The sequence below is a fragment of the Siphateles boraxobius genome, unplaced genomic scaffold (assembly GCF_051911475.1).
Source record: "Siphateles boraxobius isolate OS27281-9 unplaced genomic scaffold, OSU_SipBor_1 31, whole genome shotgun sequence".
In the NCBI taxonomy this organism is placed as follows: domain Eukaryota; kingdom Metazoa; phylum Chordata; class Actinopteri; order Cypriniformes; family Leuciscidae; genus Siphateles; species Siphateles boraxobius.
In genome coordinates, this window is record NW_027508931.1 from 3,479,957 (window position 1) to 3,499,756 (window position 19,800).

The window sequence follows — 19,800 nt, forward strand, 5'->3', positions numbered from 1 at the left end:
AGTCAAGAAGGATGTGATCAATCACTAACTGTTTAAGATAAGGAGAGTTTATATTGTTTGATGGGGTCTGGGATTAATTAGCAGTAGAGCTCTCAGTGTGTGACACCAGCGCTTGGCCTTTCACAGCTCATTACTGTGTGTCCAATCAGTGCAGGCCAGTGTGACTGCCGTTTATTTATACACACAGCGAGCCATGGCAGCCATTTGGCAGTTTTCTCCACTGGGGAGCCTTAAACACTCCCACATTGAGCTGAATCTGCACGGACACATTTGGCAACACAGGCCATACTAAGATCTCCAGTTTTCTATATTGATAATAATGAAGAAAAAAATAAAGAGAGAGAGAAAAAAAAATCTTGTGCACCAAAATGGCATATTAAAATTATTACTGAAGAAAAGTAATGATGTTGAAAATTCAGCTTTGCCATCGGAGAAATTAGATCTTGAAATATATTAAAATAAAATGTTATTTTAAATTGTTATTTTTGATACAGCATGGGTGAGCATAAAATACTTTTTTTCAAAAACAAAAAAATCTTACCACAAACTTGGGTGATTGGTATATGTGTACGTCCAAAGAATTTGGAAAATATATTATAATCATGAATTTGAAAGATTCAAATTATATTTGTTTTCTTTTCCCCCCCACAATATAACATTTAAGTGAAGTGAACTGTAAATAATTATGTTTAAATGCCCCTGGGTCTTAAAAAAAAAACAAAATAAAAAAAACCTTCACATAAAAAAATCGCAATTCCAGATATTTCTTAATTCCTTTCCCTGATCAAAATGTTTCAAACAAAACATGTTTTCTTGTGAATATCGGTTTCATTATTAATTAATTCAATATATACTGTATATTATTTCTGTTAAAGAGGTTTTCACTTCATACTTTTTTTAATGACCCAAAGGATAGAAACAGTACAAGAAAGTTTTTTTTTAAATTTTATTACTTTTTTATTATTATTATAAACACTTTACACATTAGAGACAGAACAACACCTCTCTCGTTGGTTTCCAGGTATGTTCAAATAGGAAATTCAGGGCACTTGGGGAAAACAATGCAGAACACTGAGCTTACTATGAATGAACATTAATTTACATAGACAGCACAATATTAACAACATCATCTGAAATTCAATGACTAATTTCTGATACAACCATGCGCCCACAACACATACAGACATCAAATAAATAAATCCCCAATCTGACAATTCCTTTAAACCAGCCCATATTCCTCATTATTCAGTCAACAAAACAATGTATTTACAAACCAAATATATTAACTTTTGTTTGTTTTTTCCTCACATGGAGGACATTTGATTCAATACAAGCTCTTGAGACCCCACTCAGTGGTTGACATTCACCTTCACTGATCTACAGTCAAAGTGGAGGGTTATGATTGCCCTCTATTGGCTTGAAATGTAATTGCAAAACAGTGTAAGTTGACGGTGAACAATGTGCATGCATACCATGCGTTAAAGACACAACACTGTACGACATCCAAATGACTGCAGCATGATACTTTTCTTTAACTGACTCTAATACAAAACACAAGCACTGTATCCACACAACACATCTACTGACAGGGTGCACAAACTTATGAGCGCTAACCCAGAGAGTCATGGGAGGATAACAGCATGCTGACACAGGTTTGCTCGCTCTACGCTAAGCTAAACGACTCACTGTTTACTAAACGACTAAAGGCACTTTAAACAGGGGAAGAGACATAGTTCCAGTGTCCATGTGTGGGAATGTCACAAAAACTATTAATACTCGATTCATCCATACAGGAAGAACACATAACCAGAGAAGTGCAATAGATGGGAACATACGACAGGAACAGGCCAAATACAGAATTTTGTAGAGCAGATGGATTAAGAAATAATGATGTATTAACACATTGATTGTGTGGCTATTGATATATTGAAATACTGATACTGTTAGACTGTATTTTTGTTCATTATTTGTCATTGAACTTGCTCAAAGGACACTTTTAGTACATAAAAGTAGCAGGAAAGATTTAAAGGCCAGAAACTAAGGGAATATTTGAACTGACTGGATCTGAGGATGTGATTTGCATCATATTCACATCACACAATATGAATTCTGTATAATATATAATGACAGATACTGTGTCTTATAATGCTTGAAAACTGTGAGCCATATTGCTGTTCCAGTATAGGTGCATATTTTGACACATTGTTGCATTTTCAACAAAAATGAACCATTTTCACAATAACTGCATCATGGCATTTGGCTGATTTATACCAACGATTTTAGTTGCATGATTTCTGTAATGGTGAGAATAGTAGTATGACTTTGGGGTGATGATAGAGGCAAAACTGTGTTGGCATTTGTGGAATACTGGTCATTAGAGATCATGGATGTGCTGATGTAGATGGTAGAGTTTAGATGATTTTGGATATTCACTCTGCAGCCATCTGCTCAATGTGATCACACAGCAGCTTGTTTTGCTCTGAAAGGAGATAATAAAAAGTGAATCGTATTAATACATACATACCATTCCAAAGCTTGGGGTCAAGAATTTTTTCACCAGTGATGCATTAAATTGTGGCAGTAAATACATGTTTCTATTCTTAATTAATTATTTTCTTTTGAACTTTCTAATTATCAGAGAATCCTTAAAAAAAAAAAATATATATATATATATATATATATATATATATATATATAAAATTTGTAATTAGATTTATCGGCCAATATATCGGCTATCGGTTTTCAAATATAAAGAATTATCGGTAATCATATCTCAATTTCCACAAAAATGTTAAGCAGCACAACTGGTTTTCAACATTGATAATAATAAGACATGTTTCTTGAACACCAAAACAGCATATTAGAATGATTTCTGAAGGATCATGTGACACTGAAGACTGGAATAATGATGCTGAAAATTCAGCTTTAACATGACAGGAATAAATTACATTTTAAAATATATTAATATAGAAAACACTTTTAAATCGTAATATTATTTCACAATATTACTGTTTTTACTGTATTTTTGATCGAATAAATACAGCCTCGTGAGCATAAGAGACATCCTTTAAAACATTAAAAAAATACCCCAAACATTTGAACAGTACTGTAATTAAGCTTACAAACTTAATAAAATGTAATTATTTTTAATTTGGAAAATTACACTACCTTCATTCAGATTTCCAATGACTGCCTGCTTCTTCAGGAAGTCATTGCAAAGTTTCTTGCTCAGTCCAAATGCCACCATGTTATGAGTGAATGTCCTAGACAAACATAACAAATATATATGAGCATATGAACATGCACTAAACATTGTTTTTATCAATGTTGTATAAAATGAGACAAATGCCATGTGACTCACCCCAGTTGACCGAAGGTGATGTTCTCATTAAATCTGGAGCTATCGTCTTTCTCTTCCTGGGTCATATGACACCACTTTTCTCTAAAAGGTACAAAAAACATGGAGGTCAAGGTCAGAGGTCAATGATATTTGACCTTTTTTTCTCTCATCAAGCACGAGAGACCATAAATAATAAATGTGAAAGTTCACTCAGAAACCTTTTAAACACATTACAATGAATAGTGGGAGGTTATAGAATTAAAAATGTGTAAAAACAATCATACAAAAGGACAAATGTGTATTAGCCATACATTGATGCTCATGCAAAATCCAACAAACATTTCAGAATAAGGATTAGTGAGCAGTCAGCTGTAGCCATGATTCACAATAAATCAAAACAAGACAATAATTTAAATAATAAAGAGCATATGTACAACATAGAACCACAGTATAATTTAGCTCACAAACGGGAAAAAATGCTCAGGCAAACAAACCAATATGCATTTTTTCTATGTAAAAAATGTTCCTTTGTTGTTTGAGTTTAAGTCTCATATTTTTTTAGCCTGTTTTATCGCCTGACAGGTGAAAATCTTAAGTCTGAACACTTAGAAAGGTAATAGCACACCTCCCTTCAACAAGCCAAATTATTTGAGGAATCATTTATGTCAGTAGCACAAGCGGTGTGGGACGAATTACATGCAATGTCAAAGTTTAACATCTACGGCTGGGGATCTGAACGAACCCCTAACAGCAAGTATGAGCACTAGTAATAGTGATGCTTCTCTTACTGTAGCAAACACTACTAATAATTCAAGCTGTTCTCGGTTAGCAGTTGACATTGCGGTGAATAGGAATATAATACACTCTGAATGCATGCAATGATACAGAAAATAATGCAGGAAAAGTCAAAGAGCGAATCAGCGCTTCTCGACTGGTTCCAGAACATCGTAGACATCCATTTTACATCGGACATCAAGTGGTGACCCAAAAACAATTCCAAAATTGTTTATCGTTCAAAGTAAACAAAAATGTCCCCGGTTAAACATTGAAATGTATTAATATTATTGTTTTCAATAATGAGGGCATGTCATGCAAGCTGTACATGCTGACCAGATGAGGTTGATATACCGTGCCAAAATACTGTGTTAGATTGGATGCAAGGCTTTTGAAATCAACAACAACAACAAAGGCATTTTCTCTTCCTGTTTAAAAAAGAACCTATTTATTTTATTATACTAACTGCATGATTGTACTGTTGTTTGCATTTATTAATGTTTTTCCCTGTTGTCAGAATAGATATGACACTCATTTTTGTGTCACAATCCAGTAGTATTTTACTTTTAATAAGGTCCACTGTGTCTTTGAGAACAAAGTTAAAGTTGTGCAAGACGACATGATAAAAAATCCAAAGCATTATGTTAAGGCAAATGTGACATGAGTCAGTACTTTTTTGGTGGACCTCAAACACTGAAGTTTCCTTTGAGTACTGATGAAAATGTTATCAGAATGTTACACAGCTTCCTGACTGGATCCTGCGCTTATAGATACTGCTTATTGTGAATATCTTGCTGAAATACGTCAAGGGTTCCACAAGGGTTCCTGATCTTTTGACCCATGAATTTCCCAGACGTGAGAAGAATTACATTCAAATTAAAGTATTTATAGTTGTTTTTAGTGGAGCATAACTAAAAAAATAAAAAGTACAATACAGAATTTTACATGCGCTACCGTTCAAAAGTTTGAGGTTAGTACGATTATTTTTAAGAAATTGTTTTATTCAGCAAAAACCAATTCAATTGATCTAAAGTTACAGTATTGTTAGAGTAACAATACAGTTACCATATACATTAACACAAAAGCCTTATATTTCAAATAAATGCTGTTTCTTTTAACTTTTAAAGAATCATGAAAAAAATGATCATTATTTCAAAAAAAAAATCAAGCAGCACAACTGTTTTTAACACTGATAATAAGAAATGTTTCTTGAGCAGCAAATCAGCATATTAGAATGATTTCTGAAGGATCATGTGACACTGAAGACTGGAGTAATGCTGAAAATTCAGCTTTAACATCACAGGAATAAATGACATTTTAAAATATATTAAAAAGAAAACAATTGTTTTATGCTTTACTGTATTTTTTGATCAAATAAATGCAGCCATGGTGCGCATTAAAGACTTCTTTTAAAAACATTTAAAAAATGTCACCGACCACAAAACTTTAAACTAGGGCTGGGAAAAGATTAATCGCAATTAATCGCATCCAAAATAAAAGTTTGTGTTTACATAATATATGTGTGTGCACTGTGTATAATTATTTTGTATATATATAAATACACACACATGCATGTATATATTTAAGAAATATTTTCATGTATATACTGTATATATTTATTTAGAATTTATATTATATATAAATAAATAAAAATTATTATATGTATACATGCATGTGTGTGTATTTATATATACAAAACGTACAGTGTATTTATATATACAAAACTATACACAGTGCACACACATATATTATGTAAACACAAACTTTTATTTTGGATGCGATTAATCGCGATTAATCTTTTCCCAGCCCTACTTTAAACGGTAGTGTATAATAAATAACTATAAATTTATGTTTTGATATTTTATCATTATAAGTTTTGATTTTTTTTTAGGTCTGTAAATCCCAAAAATTCTTTGAAATTGCCAAGCTTTCCATGGCTGTAAGAACCCTGCGCATATTGTACGTATATAAAACGCCGTTCCAATTCTGTCAGTGTATCATCCTTTTCCTAAACTCTCTCCACTTTCCCCGTAATTTATTCTCTGCTCGTCTTTCACTCTCAGATCATTCTAACTGATCTAACCCCCCCCCTCCCCCCCCCCTCCTTTTTAATCCGCCTTTCCCGTCTAGCAGTGTCCAGGGCAGCAGACGGAATGAAGGACAGACCTTTCATCTTTCTCTTCCTCAGCAGTCCGCCTGCGCGAGGCAACAAGGCACAGGGAGAAAAAGGGTTAAAGTCACATGCATAGAGAGAGAAAGAGCCACAGAGAGAAAGAAAAGACAGGAGAGGATAATGAGCAGTGTGGAAGAGTAAACCATGAGAGCACAGAGAGAGGCTGCAGGATCCAGACATCAGTACAAACACACCGTAACACTGTCACGCACCTCGGCTGAAACATCTAGCTAGTTTATTTCAGCATCACTAACAATCTATCAAACACACTGTAAACTCTCAATCTCTCCCTCTGGCTTCAACAGACACACAAACAAACACGCAGTCTAAACAAACAAGCAATCTAACAAAGTCTGTTTTGTTTAATAGCACGATATATTAGGAGAAAGAGAAAAGAAACGCACTATAGAAGTAATAAGCATTACATAGTTAAAACCCTGCACGCTCTCACCTCGTGGTTGGGGATCTTTTATTTCGCTCACAATGGACGGCATCAAAAAACGCTGCGTTCCAAAACCTCAAAGTGTGCCTTTTAAAAAATAGATACAAGCAGACCAATATTAGCATCTACAGTACTGTATATGTGACAAATGATCTGACATTGTGTCTGAACATTAACATTGTACATTAAACACACCAGCCTCCTTTCCTGTTAGGCTTCCATTGTAAGTTTTCTGTTTTGTTTTACAAACTTAAAATATTTTTTGCGGTAATGCGACATTCTGTCATTATTTTCATGACCATTAAGTATTTCTCTGTCCAATTCCCATTACTGAAAGGCAAAAAAGGAATATTCCTTTAATTGTAAAATACTTTAATACTATGGTACTATTTGTTGCAGTAAATTTATTTAATGCTGATTATAATTGTATCACAATTGTAACAAAAATATTAAGCAGCAACACTGTTTTTGACTTTGACCTTAATAAGAAATGTTTCTTGAGCACAATAAGCATATTAGAATGATTTCTAAAGGATCATGTGACTCTGAAGACTGGAATAATGATTCTGAAAATTCAGCTTTGCCATCACAGGAATACATTAAAATGTAATATATTAATATAACATAAATTAAAAAATTTTAGGATAAGTTTTAAAGATTTTAAGTAAAAATAAAGATTTTGAACATTGCCATTATTTTTATGACAATTAAGCATTTCTCTTCCCAATTTGTGACGCAAACATTTATATATTACTTAAATTGTAAAATATTTAAATATCATGGTACTATTTCTATATCAACGACTTTCGCGTTACTGGTTTATTGTAATGAAAATACAATTGTATTTTTTTTAACATTACAGAGAATTACCAATTACTGTAACTTTACAATGATAATAATAAAATGATACAAACTCCAATTTCTTTTTTTATTCTGGTATGAAATATGATTGGCAAATTCGTTGATTCTGATGAATATGTCTGAAACGATGTAACAGTAATTTTTGGTAGACACTGACAGTATGCCACAAACACAGTCCATAAGCAATGAATTGTAAAAACCAAGAATATTCCTTTAAAATGCTGATTATGTGAAAGGATGCATTTTAGACAACTTCAGCTGTTCGTTTCAGCTTTTTTGTGGGGAAAGAAAGATTATTGACAACCTACCAAATGGGCTGCTGTTTCAGGTGTGTGTACAGGTAAATTTTCTCTTCTTCTTTTCTATCCGGGGAGAGAGGGGGAGAAACTACAGGGTACGCAAGCAGAGATAAGCACAGTTAGTAACTCAAACACCTACACGTGTCTACAGAGACAATTCCTGTGGGTTAAGTGTCTTGCTCAACAGCATACTAGTGGTTGCCAATGAATCGTTTGGGTAACCGACCCAGATTCTAAACCATTAAGTCCCACCACCACTATACATATAAAAAACCCTAAGTGAGATATCTAAAAACTGGTAACGACAAAACCACAGGTGAGAAGAGGGAATTAGAGAACACACAGTGATGGTACATGGTGAACTACTGTACCTGGAGTTTTGGTTTTCTGTTCAACAGGCCTGTCTGAGTCTCTGAGAAGGACAGAATAAGAACAGAATGAGTTTATGAGCAGCAGAAGCTTGATTAATTAAAAGTGTTATTAATAGCGATGACAGAAAATCCCTCACTCATTCTTTCGGCCCAAGGGTCCTCTCAGTTTGCTCTCCAGACCCCCAAAAAATCCTTTAACGTCAGACTTAGCGGAGGTGTTTTTGAGCATTCGCTCTGCGATATCCTTCTTCCCAGAGAGCCAGACCTTTCCACTGCGCAGGTATGAGTCGATCCCCCCGCTGGGCCGCTCCAACAGCTCTGTGGGAGACAACTGAGACTTACCTGTCACACACACACACACACACACACACACAACACACACGAAATTAAAATGACATTTTTTGAAAAGGCACACTAGGCAGTCACACTCGGTGTACATGTATATTAGGAGTAGCAATCTTTAGGCACCACAAGGTTAGATTTTGATTTAAAGAGTGATCTGATTCCAAAATGATTCTCAACATCCACGACATGGAGTCAAATCTTTAGACATTACAAGTGTTCAATAAAATGCATGTAATGGATCTGTGTATACTTTTTTAGACACAGATTTACAGTGTATACACAGATTTACAGTGGTCAAGTAAATCACACAACTATCCACAAGTTTGGGGTTGAAGAGATTTTTAAAATGTTTTTGAAAGAATAACCTAATGCTCACAAACGCTGCATTTACTTGATCAAAAATACAGTAAAATTGTGAAATATAACTACAATTTAAAATAACAAGTTTTCTATTTTAATACTTTTTAAAATGTAATTTATTTCTGTGATGGCAAAGCTGAATTTTCAGCAGTCATTTCAGTGTCACATGACACTTGATCAAGAAACATTTCTTATTATTATCAATATTGAAAACAGTTAATATTTTTATGGAACCCATGATGCTTTTTTTCAAGTTTCTTTGCTGGATAGAAAAGAACAGCTTTTGTTTGAAATAGAATATTTTGCAACTTTATAAATGTCTTCAATGTCAATTGAATGCATTCTTGCTGAATAAAAAAACTAAACAAAAAATGACTGACCCAAACTTTTGAACTATAGTGTATATCCACGTTTCCCCCATCCCCAGTTTTTTGTGTTTCAAAAAAATACATTAAAATGGCATTGTCCAATTTGCCGAAACAATAAGCGGCAGCGCCAGTAATGTCTGAGTCATACACTGTAACAGGAAGTCGGAGGAGGTCTGGACCTTTCTTTTTCAGATTACATTCTACACAGTATGATTAATATTAAAGGTCATCTTTCTTACCCATGTAGTAATATGTGAAGCACATGGTCATGAGGTGTTTGGCCGGAGCATAATCATCCATCTGGTGACATCTGTCAATCAATAAAATCTGGGTCACATGTGCGTCACACACATGGCACACATGCAAAAACACTGGCTGTGTCCGAAATCACCCCCTATACCCTCTTAAGTAAGGCACTATTTGAGGGGACAGCCATTTGTAGTGGCTTATGAAAAACCATACTGGATGTTGAGTGCACTCATTCAATCCTATAATGCACCACAACACAACTGATGTACACTCAATGGCTACAGAATACCCATAATGCACTGTAAGGGTTGTGCCGAATGATTCCTGCAACTCACCAGAAAATGACGCCCGCAACTGAATCATCCATCCATTCGGTACAAATTTCTATTGAATTAATTATTAAATTGTTTAGTTAAGGTTTATACATGCTAGTTTCCATGAAAGAGTCAAGATAAATGTTTTCATTACTACTGGAGGTGCCAGTTTGCAAAGTTTCAAATGATTATTAAACAGCAAACACAAACTACGCAAAAGCGGCAGCCCTTCCGGCGCATTCAGTGTCCGAATTCACTCACTCGTTTTCATTCACTCCTTCAAGGCGACTATATTAGTGGAGTAATGTAATGTAGGGAATAGTGAATGAGGGTATAGGGGGCGATTTCGAACACGGCAACTGACTCGCCAGGAGTCCTACAGAAAACTGAAGTAGCTCTCAGACGGTTTGGAGTGGCTTCCATGTAATGTCAAACATAAACCTTAGATATTATCGCTGTACTTACTCAAACAAAACAACAGCGAATGACTGCACCAGCCTGTAGAAAGTCTGTTCGCTCACACATTTGGAGTGGCAGCGCTGCAAACACAACGCACGGTTATCATCACAACAGTGTTTGTTTATGCATATGTATTATTGCATGAGTTTTCTTGATCTTTCAGAAAGACTGTGTGATCTGTACATTGAGTCTTTATGGATTGTGCTTGACCTTTATAGAGATTCATTTATGTTCAGATAACCAATAAATGGGCAATTATTTAAATAAAATATTATATAAACTAAATAAATAAATAAATAAAATCAATGAAAAACCTAAAATGAATGATTTTAAAAGCAACAAAGGAATTTAGGCATCACAAAAATGGATATTCAATTTAAGGTCTGTTACATTAAAGTTACAAGTTACATACAGTTTTATTTAATTGTGTTGTTAAAGAATAATTTTAATATTGGCTGATGATAACCATTATGGTAATGGTATATTGTGCATCCCTACTACGTTTCGGTCATTTTAACAGCCAAGTAGTCAAGCAATTTTTAACATTTCTCAAACAAAGGGTGTGTATTTCGCACCATTATTTTGTGTTGCTTCATAAAATACTATATTGCAGAAAAGTGTGTTGCTAAATAGGTTTGCAACATGTTTTCTGCCATGTTTAGTATGACACAGCAATAATAGGCTCTTTAGTACTGTTTTTGAGACAGCTCTATGGCACTCACACATAAGGTGTTAACAACAATGTACTAAAACATAAAAGTATTTCCTTTTTAAGTGTTTTTTTTTAAAGTTTTTCATCACATTATTTTATTTTATTTCAGCTTTATTTTAATTATTGAAAAGAACTTTTAATAGTTTTAGGTTTACCTCTGGTGCAGAATGTGTGAAACAGGTCTAAACCATCAACTAAAATCTCACCATTATCAACCCCAAAATTAAAAATGAATTTCGAAAAGTCGTCATGCAATGATTACTTTCATGATTAATTGCAGTTGTGCCTCTCATACCTGCGCACTGACATATTTGGCGAACCACTCCCTGCCTTTCCCGTTATCTCCAGTGCACAGCTCTCCAAAGTGAGCCTTCTCCTCCTGATCAAAGTCCTCCCTGAGAGAGGGAAAAAGAATAAAAGGAACCAGTGGGAGGAAGAGAAAGATAAATGGGAAGGGAGAGCGAGAGAGTACATGAAACAACAGGAACAAAACGCATACACATGCACCAGTTGATATGTGACTATAATTCACTGTGAAGTTTCATCCTCATTCAAGGGAATAGTTCAAAATTCTGTCATCGTTTACTCGCCCTCATGTAGTTCCAAACCTGTATGACTTCCTTACTTCCGTGGAGAACAAAAGTAGATTTTCAATACAACAAAAGTACACAGTGACAACTGGCTGTCAAGCTCCAAAAAAGCCCCATAAAAGCAGTCTCATACAATATATTCTAAGCCTTCTAAAGCTAAACAATAGCTTTGACTGAGGAATAGACTGAAATTTAAGTGCGTCTTATCACTGGTGCTGTTTCTGATCTAGTGTGAATGAGATTTGCTGAAACTGCGGAAATTTTCAGTAGATAAAAACGTACATTTGGCCTGTTCCTCACACAAAATTATCTTATGGCCTCAGATAACTTAGAATATAGCAAAGCACGCAAGAACTTTTATGGAGCTTTTTTTTGTACTTTCTGGAGTTTTATATCCACTGGTCACTGTAATTATAATGAAACTGTGAAACATCTCTTTTTCTGTTCTTAGTATGAAGCATTCCTTTAAGCTTTAGTTTGTGAATCAAATCACCTTCCATGGAAAAGCTTTGCCACATAGGTTTTCATGAATGCTCGTATCTCCGTCTCCTCCACGTCCTCAGTACTGTGACTGGAGCAAGACGAGGACCGTCGCGTGCTCGACGGGTGTGATGGCGATTCTGTGCCCTCGTTGTCACTGTCGGCAGATTCGGTGGCATCGCTATCGTCTTCTCTGTGGGAAGTGTGTGTGGGGGCCATGGGCTCTGGAAGAAGGGGCTCCATGGTGACGTCGCTCGCAGGCTCGGGGACGAGAGGCTCGGATGAGAAAAAGTCCGCCCCACTGGAGGGACCGAGAACAGAGGGCGCTGTCCCTTCTGGGGTCGAGTCAAATTCTATGAGGTTGTTCACCACGGCCCCCTCCATGCTTTGTTATGGGGGTAACTCAGTGACTAGGTGAGATATGATGATATCAGCTCAAAAACCCACGGATGGAACAGTCGTTTGTAGCTCCACAATTTCGACACAGCAGGACCTAAAAAATAATAATAATAATAATTTTATAAACAAATAAATAAACTATTAAATCTATTACATTTCATACAACATGTACTATATATATATATATATATATATATATATATATATACACACACACACACAGGTGCTGGTCATATAATTAGAATATCATCAAAAATTTGATTTATTTCAAGAATTCAACTTAACAGGTAAAACTAATATATTATATAGACTCATTACAAGCAAAGTGAGATATTTCAAGACTTTATTTGTTATAATTTTGATGATTATGGCTTACAGCTTATGAAACCAACAAAATCCAAATCCCCGAAAATTAGAATATTACATGAAATCACACAGTAGTTACACAGGAATACCATGGTCATTGAACCAGGTTTTGGTTATTTTGGCAGTGTGGGCAGGTGCAAATCCTGCTGGAAAATGAAGGAAGCATCTCCATAAAGCTTGTCTGCTGAAGGAAGCAGGAAGTGCTCTGAACATGTCCTGGTAGACGGCTGCGTCGAGTGGACAGCACAGTGGACCAACTCCAGCCGATGACATGGCTCCCCAAATCAACACAGACCGTGGAAACTTCACACTGGACTTCAATCATCTTGGATTGTGTGCCTCTCCATTCTTCCTCCAGACTATGGGACCTTGGTTTCCAAATGAGATGCAAAATTTGCTCTCATCAGAAAAGAGGACTTTGGTCCACTGTGCTTTATTAAATCCAGAGTCAACGCAGCCGTCTACCAGGACATTTTCACAGTACTTCATGCTTCCTTCATTTTCCAGCAGGATTTGCACCTGCCCACACTGCCAAAAGAACCAAAACCTGGTTCAATGACCATGGAATTACTGTGTAATTACTGTGTGATTTCATGTAATATTCAAATTTTCTGGGATTTGGATTTTGTGGGTATCATAAGCTGTAAACCATAATCATCAAAATTATAACAAATAAAGTATTGGAATATCTGACTTTGCATGTAATGAGTCTATATAATATATTAGTTTCACCTGTTAAGTTGAATTCTTGAAATGAATATATATATATATATATATATATATATATACACACACACACACACATACTCACACACACAGGCAATTGAAAAGTTTAGGGTTTGCGAGATTTATGCTCTCCAAGGCTGCATTTATTTAATCAAAAATAAAAGCAGGATTTTGTGAAATATTATTACAATTTAAAGCAACTGAAATATTTTAATATTTTAAAGTGACATTTATTGCTGTGATGTAAAAGCTAATTTCAGCATCATTACTCCAGTCTTCAGTGTCACATGATCCTCCAGAAATCATTATAATACGCTGATTTGGTACTCAAGAAACATTTATAATTATTATCAAAGTGGAAAATATTTAAATATTGTATCATTATAGAATTTTTTTAACAAATAGAATACAAAGTTCAGAAGAACAGGATTCATTTGAAATTAAAATCTTTTGTAACATGCATTTGATATTTGAATGTTTTAGTTATTTATTATATATAATTACATTATAATATATATGTATATAATAAATAAATAAATCATGTGAAAATATAAATATATATAAAAATTCAACTATTCTAAACATTTTCATGAAGTGTAACATTACGGTAAGGGTACTTTAACATCCTCTTCTGTCATAAACTTCCTTCCAGCTGTGTTTATACAGACTGACCACAGCATGAGGCAACGTGGAGTCTGTCAGAGCCTGTTAATATGATGTTAGATTATGAAATCCAATGCACATAATCGCAGTGCAAAATCATGCGTTTCTGTCCTGCTAATGAAGCACCAGTCATAGCATAATGCGTCTGTGTCTTTCACTCTCAGAAAAAGGCAAAAAACAAATTAAATTAAAAAATATTCTCATGCAGACCAACATATAAAATATGCCCCATCAAATATGGTAATGCTTATTGGCTTGAAATCATGGATAAAATTTTATTTACACAAGTATTTAATCTTGCCCCTGTGAAAATACCATCTGCTTCTCATACAACTTAAGACGTGTTTTCTTCTCAAACGAAAGGCTAGTTTGCTCTGCCCCAACAGATGCTAATAGTTAAATTCAACGTGAATTGCCAATTGCAAACCACTCCTTAGCATGACATATTTCAGAATGAAACCAGATATGAGAAAAAAAACTCCATTAGGAACAGATTGGATCATGAATAGTAGTCATTTGGCTATTGGTTAACAATAACATTATGCAGTGATAACCAGTGTGAACCAGCCTTAAGATGCAGTGGACCTCGCAAGGCTAGCCTACCATAGCTTTTCTAAACGGTGGCTTCAGGAAGACAAAGTGAATGAAAATTGAATGAATTCTGCATGTAGAAGAGCAATCAATATATGCTATATAACGGCATTATTTTTACAAGGCCAGAATCTACATTCCTTTAGGTTTTGGACAAAACCCTGAGAAAAGCAATAGGACTGAGAGAATGGTTATGTAATGCAGAGCTGGAGGAGCGTGACTTGGCTGGCATACGTGCTCACAAGTGCACACAAACACAACCACGCAGTGACCAGAGTCAGAGACTGTGTCAACTACGCCTGCTTTTTTTTCACACTTATCTTTAAAGCAGCACTATGCAATTTTTTTAGTTTAACTGAACAGCTTCAGAGTTATTGGAATGGTTATATGACTCTTTTCGGGTTGAATGGTGGTCGTCTCACCCCCCTCGGGTGCCTGTGAGTAGAAAAAACGCACTTGCAACTTTGGGCCGGCGGACCGCCAGCACCGCTCAGCGTCAGGAAGTATCGCGTGATTTCAGCTCTCGCGATGTAACGAATTGCTTTACGGCACTGCACACATTACACGCATACACGCCCCCATCCAGATCCGGCTAGCTATAAGAACAACTATCGTCATGGCTAAACTGGCATATAAGAAGCAGAAAGCTAGAAAAGCATTGTCGGAGGAACAGAGAAAGAGGAAACGGCAGGACCTGCGTTTTCAGAATTGAGAAAAAAACGAAGAAAGCTCGGTCGGAAGAGTCTAGAAAAAGGTAACGAGAATCTGACAGCGCGAGGAACCGGACAAGAGTCCCACTCGCTCAGGCTTTCACTGTTAAAGTTGATTCCTGCGATTATCATGAGAACAGTTGTCAATATCTCACATAATTATCAGGACATAAATAAGCCTACACGTTGTAAATAGTGTAAATGAGCGCAATTTGCAAACAATTATGATAAATTGCAATAATCATGTCTAACAACATCATAATAACGGACATTGTTATGAAATAATGCGACGTACATGATGTAACTTTATTGATGTCATCTGGCATTTAGGCTCAGGTTATCCTAACGCGGTAGGCTACTTTATTATTATAAAGTGGAGAGGTCGTGAGTGCAGGTCATAGACTGTCACGTTCTGCGTGAGTTGTATTTACGACAGTAACGTTAAATACAAGTACTCTAGGGGTCGCTGTTTGACAAAACCGGAATTCATGCATAGTGCTGCTTTAAGAGGCACAACACGGAAAAGAAACTGTATGTTGGCGTGAGCAGTATGAAGAAAACCTTACATCACATTAAAGGTATATAATAGGCTATATCACAACATTTTTTAATTCTTAAAAAAAAAAATCATTTATTTCAAAAGCATGTGGTAGTTGGTAATCTAGCAAATTAAATTTTAATACAAAATTTTATTTTTTAAATAAAAATACCACCAAATGTAAAAATACGAAAAGAAATACTGTACAATCACTTAACTTACACGCTTCACACAAGCATCTAGTGTTTTTTGTTTTTGTTTTTTTTGAGGTATTAGGCTCATATCTAAAGATACCAACTCAGCATTCGAGGGTAAATGCACATGCTGCAATATTCCTTCCTCCCTGCACTGGAGCACTTCCCCCTCTTTCTACTCCATCCATCCATCCATCCATGCAACAAAACGCCCCTTCATCGCGAGCCTCGAGGCTCAACGCAGAGGTTCTGCTGTCAGAGTGATGGGACACAGATGAGTTGGAGTGGGGGAGTGAGTGGGTCCACTGGTTTAAGAGACTGAATGGGTTAGGGTTACCAAAGCACTGCAGTGATATTGCAATAGTCAGCAGTGCAGAAAGAAAGATAATTACATGGCTGATAAATGTCTCAGGGACGGAGGTATTGGGTTGGCTTGTGGGCAAGGTCAAGTCGGTCAAAAAAAAAAAAAAACTAGAAAACTAGTGAGCTAGAAGAGTCAAGGCCCAGATGTTACATTGAACATCAAATGGAGACCAGTACCAGATTTTATCACACACAAGCAAACAAAAATGTTTGTAAAAGCAAACATTTAAATGTATTCAATTCAATTTCAAACATTGTATAACATCCCACAGCATTTATATAATATAATAAAATATATAAAAATAATATATTATATTAACCCTAACCCTAATAATAATAATCATAATAATGGATATTATCACAATCAATAATAATAATAAATCACACAAAGCGCGTTGCTTTCAGCACAAACTAGGTTTGTCCTTGACGCAGAAAGGTGAACCCATATTTAATGTAATCTGGATTGCATTTGAATTTTTTTTTTTTTTTTAGCAGAATTTTGTACTTTTTCTTACAGGATGAGGGGGAAGTCAGACATTGCCTAATGTGGGTAGCTTCTACCAAGCAACAGATGAATCTGTGCCAAAATACTTTCACGTTTGATTAGATCCACAACCCTTGACAACAAAGATTTTGGATAAGTTGAAAAGTCTGTTTATTTTGTCATCATATCTATGCATGATCAGATTTTATTATTTGCATTTGGCATTGTTTTTTTCCAGCTGTCCCTGCTATCAGATCTGACCTGTACTCAACCCTTTGAGAACCACTGAATTAGATCACTTGTTTATTGCATTACAAGCAAAATGCAAATACAGAGAGACTGGTTTAGATAACAAGCTGGTATAGAACCAAATAGTAAAACTGTTTTAGGGAAGAAAATAATTATTAATCATGCAGGATGTTACCAGAGAAACCTCCCAAAAACTAAGCAAAACAAAAAGACAAGACTTCATCTGGATTTGAACAACATCTGATGCAGAAATCTGTATCAGGAGCAGAAGGCTGTATTAGCAGTGTGAGAGACACTGATGTGAAAATAAGGCCACAGAGAGGTTAATTTGAGGCGGATTCATTTGCATCATTATGCAACATGTCCTGCTATTTCCTCAAGGGAAACCTCACTCGTATCCGTCACCGCATCAGATGCTGTGAACTTAAGACTGTCATTCATGCACTGAGCTTGATCATCTATCCGCTGACTGATGCTGCACAATCAGACACATAAACAACGTCTAAATGGATCAATGCTTCTAACCAGAGAGCATCAGATTCAATAAAAGTCACATAAAATTACCCTTTTACTGAGGCACTGCAAAGAGCGCACAGAATGAAAATTGCTTCTAACAGTGAGCTTTTCATCAATTGCCTGAACTTGAATTAGACTAGAAAAACGATCCTCGGCTTGGCTGGAAACAAGAGCACTCTTATCTCCGTCCACTTGAGTTTAAAAATATGTAGTCATGTTCATGAGGCCTGCGGTCAAGCATGGATGCCAGGTTTATCTGTGAGTTTAAAAATGGGAAGGTAATGAAATTCCTATAACACTTTGGCTGAGTAGATCTGAGTAGATTCATCTACGCATATATCAAACATAGTCCAGGAAGAGACTGTATTCACAGTACACAAATCAATTATTCACAACACATTGAAATACTATGGTGTCACACCTGCTAATGTAGTTCCAGACAGTAAGTGGAAATACAAATCTTAATAAAGTGAGAAGGAACTAGATTCCATGCTGTTGCAGGAAATCACATGGATTTCTCCATTGAAAACAAAGGCACTTCTGCTCCAGTGCTTTAGACCTTTTCTTTCATTTTAGTGTCTTTAAATAGCACCTGTCAAAATACCAGCTTATCAAAAGACAACTCACAGGCTTCATCAGAAACATTTCCTACAGCCATAACGGCCCTATTTTTAGCCTCCACAATAAGTGCCCATTTTCATTAGCACTAATTTAATATCTCAAAATGCCTAGGCTGCAGCTCTGGTTGCTTGAAACACTAATGAAATAAAATAAGCAGTCACATATTGATCTGAAACAGTGGTTGTGAGAATCATTTGGGCATTATATGGCACACACTGTTGTCTGAATAGGCAGCTCACTAGGTTTTGAGCCATGTTCTTAAAGCTCATCATTCATACTTTCTTTATACCAGCACTCAATAGCTCAGTTTACTCGTGAAAAATGAAACCTCCACAACTCCACCTCCTTATTGTAAACAACACTGTGCAATCATATGGCACTTTCATGCGGAAAGGAAAGCGGAAAATTCTTGAAGTAGCCTACGTAGAGGAGTCTCGTTCAATCTGTCACTGATTGTACTTATATAACGGCTCGCGCGTATGTATACGGGTTTCTGCCTGCAACGTATGAATGAATATCAATATAAATGCATTTTTTTTGTAACATCATGCTCATTCAGGCTACGAACTTAAGAAATGGCATGATGATGGGCATGACTGCACCTATGTTTAAAATGTTAGCGTCAAGTCCCCTGAACAAGTCTTGTTAGTGGATGACACTTACCCTGGATGTTCCAGCTGGAGCTTCGTCTTCCCTGCGCGTACGATGTACAGGTTGCTCTGTACTCTGAAATACTCTAATTGTGCGCAAGCGCGACAATCAGTAGCGGATGGGGGAATCCAGTGACGTAGCCATGATGGCACGTGACTGCACACTGCGCATTTTTTACAGTTCTTTTTTAAAAGTTTTTATATTTGTGTGTGTGTGTGTGTGTGTGTGTGTGTGTGTGTGTGTGTGTGTGTGTGTGTGTGTGTGTGTGTGTGTGTGTGTGTGTGTGTGTGTGTGTGTGTGTGTTTCAGAAAGTCTATGTTGAAACTTTTGAGTGTCAGTCAAAAATGTGCATACACCTGCTCTTTCGTTATTATAATTTTTGCATAAAAATGATTAAATAATTATTAAAACGAAAACGCTTATACAATTAAGAGTAAACAAAATAATATACAGTAAATAATATAATATAATTAAATGAATTATTAAGTGTATATTTGTATATTATAAACAATATGTTACAAATGTGATATTTAATTTGTAAATAGTAACATAAATTGTACTTTTTAGGATGCAGATATAACTTGACATTTTT

At 35.7% G+C, this 19,800-nt stretch overlaps 1 protein-coding gene across 2 annotated transcripts; it reads right to left on the minus strand.

Annotated features, from left to right (window-relative positions):
• Positions 1-932: 932 nt before the first annotated feature.
• On the minus strand, positions 933-19,301 carry kiaa0513 (KIAA0513 ortholog). 2 transcript variants are annotated; one of them, XM_077193378.1, is made up of 13 exons: positions 19,221-19,301; positions 12,151-12,630; positions 11,363-11,462; positions 10,362-10,435; positions 9,573-9,643; positions 8,398-8,602; positions 8,261-8,301; positions 7,899-7,977; positions 6,739-6,816; positions 6,281-6,310; positions 3,362-3,442; positions 3,169-3,263; positions 933-2,479 (listed from the first exon to the last, which is right to left on the minus strand). In XM_077193378.1, exons 2-13 carry the CDS (start codon positions 12,519-12,521, stop codon positions 2,430-2,432), a joined length of 1,275 nt encoding a protein of 424 aa, XP_077049493.1. In that variant the 5' UTR covers positions 12,522-12,630; positions 19,221-19,301; the 3' UTR covers positions 933-2,429. The 2 variants fall into 2 exon arrangements, with proteins under 2 accessions (XP_077049493.1, XP_077049494.1); XM_077193379.1 differs by lacking the exon at positions 6,281-6,310 and having other exon boundaries at positions 19,221-19,295.
• Positions 19,302-19,800: the final 499 nt, after the last annotated feature.

Excerpts from the sequence above, each read along its gene's own strand:
- kiaa0513 (XM_077193378.1), bottom strand. The coding sequence starts at position 12,521 with ATGGAGGGGGCCGTGGTGAACAACCTCATAGAATTTGACTCGACCCCA. Across the intron at positions 10,436-11,362 it reads CCAAATATGTCAGTGCGCAG|CGCTGCCACTCCAAATGTGT; the intron begins GTATGAGAGGCA and ends TTGTGTTTGCAG. Across the intron at positions 9,644-10,361 it reads TTCGCTGTTGTTTTGTTTGA|ATGTCACCAGATGGATGATT; the intron begins GTAAGTACAGCG and ends ATTGATTGACAG.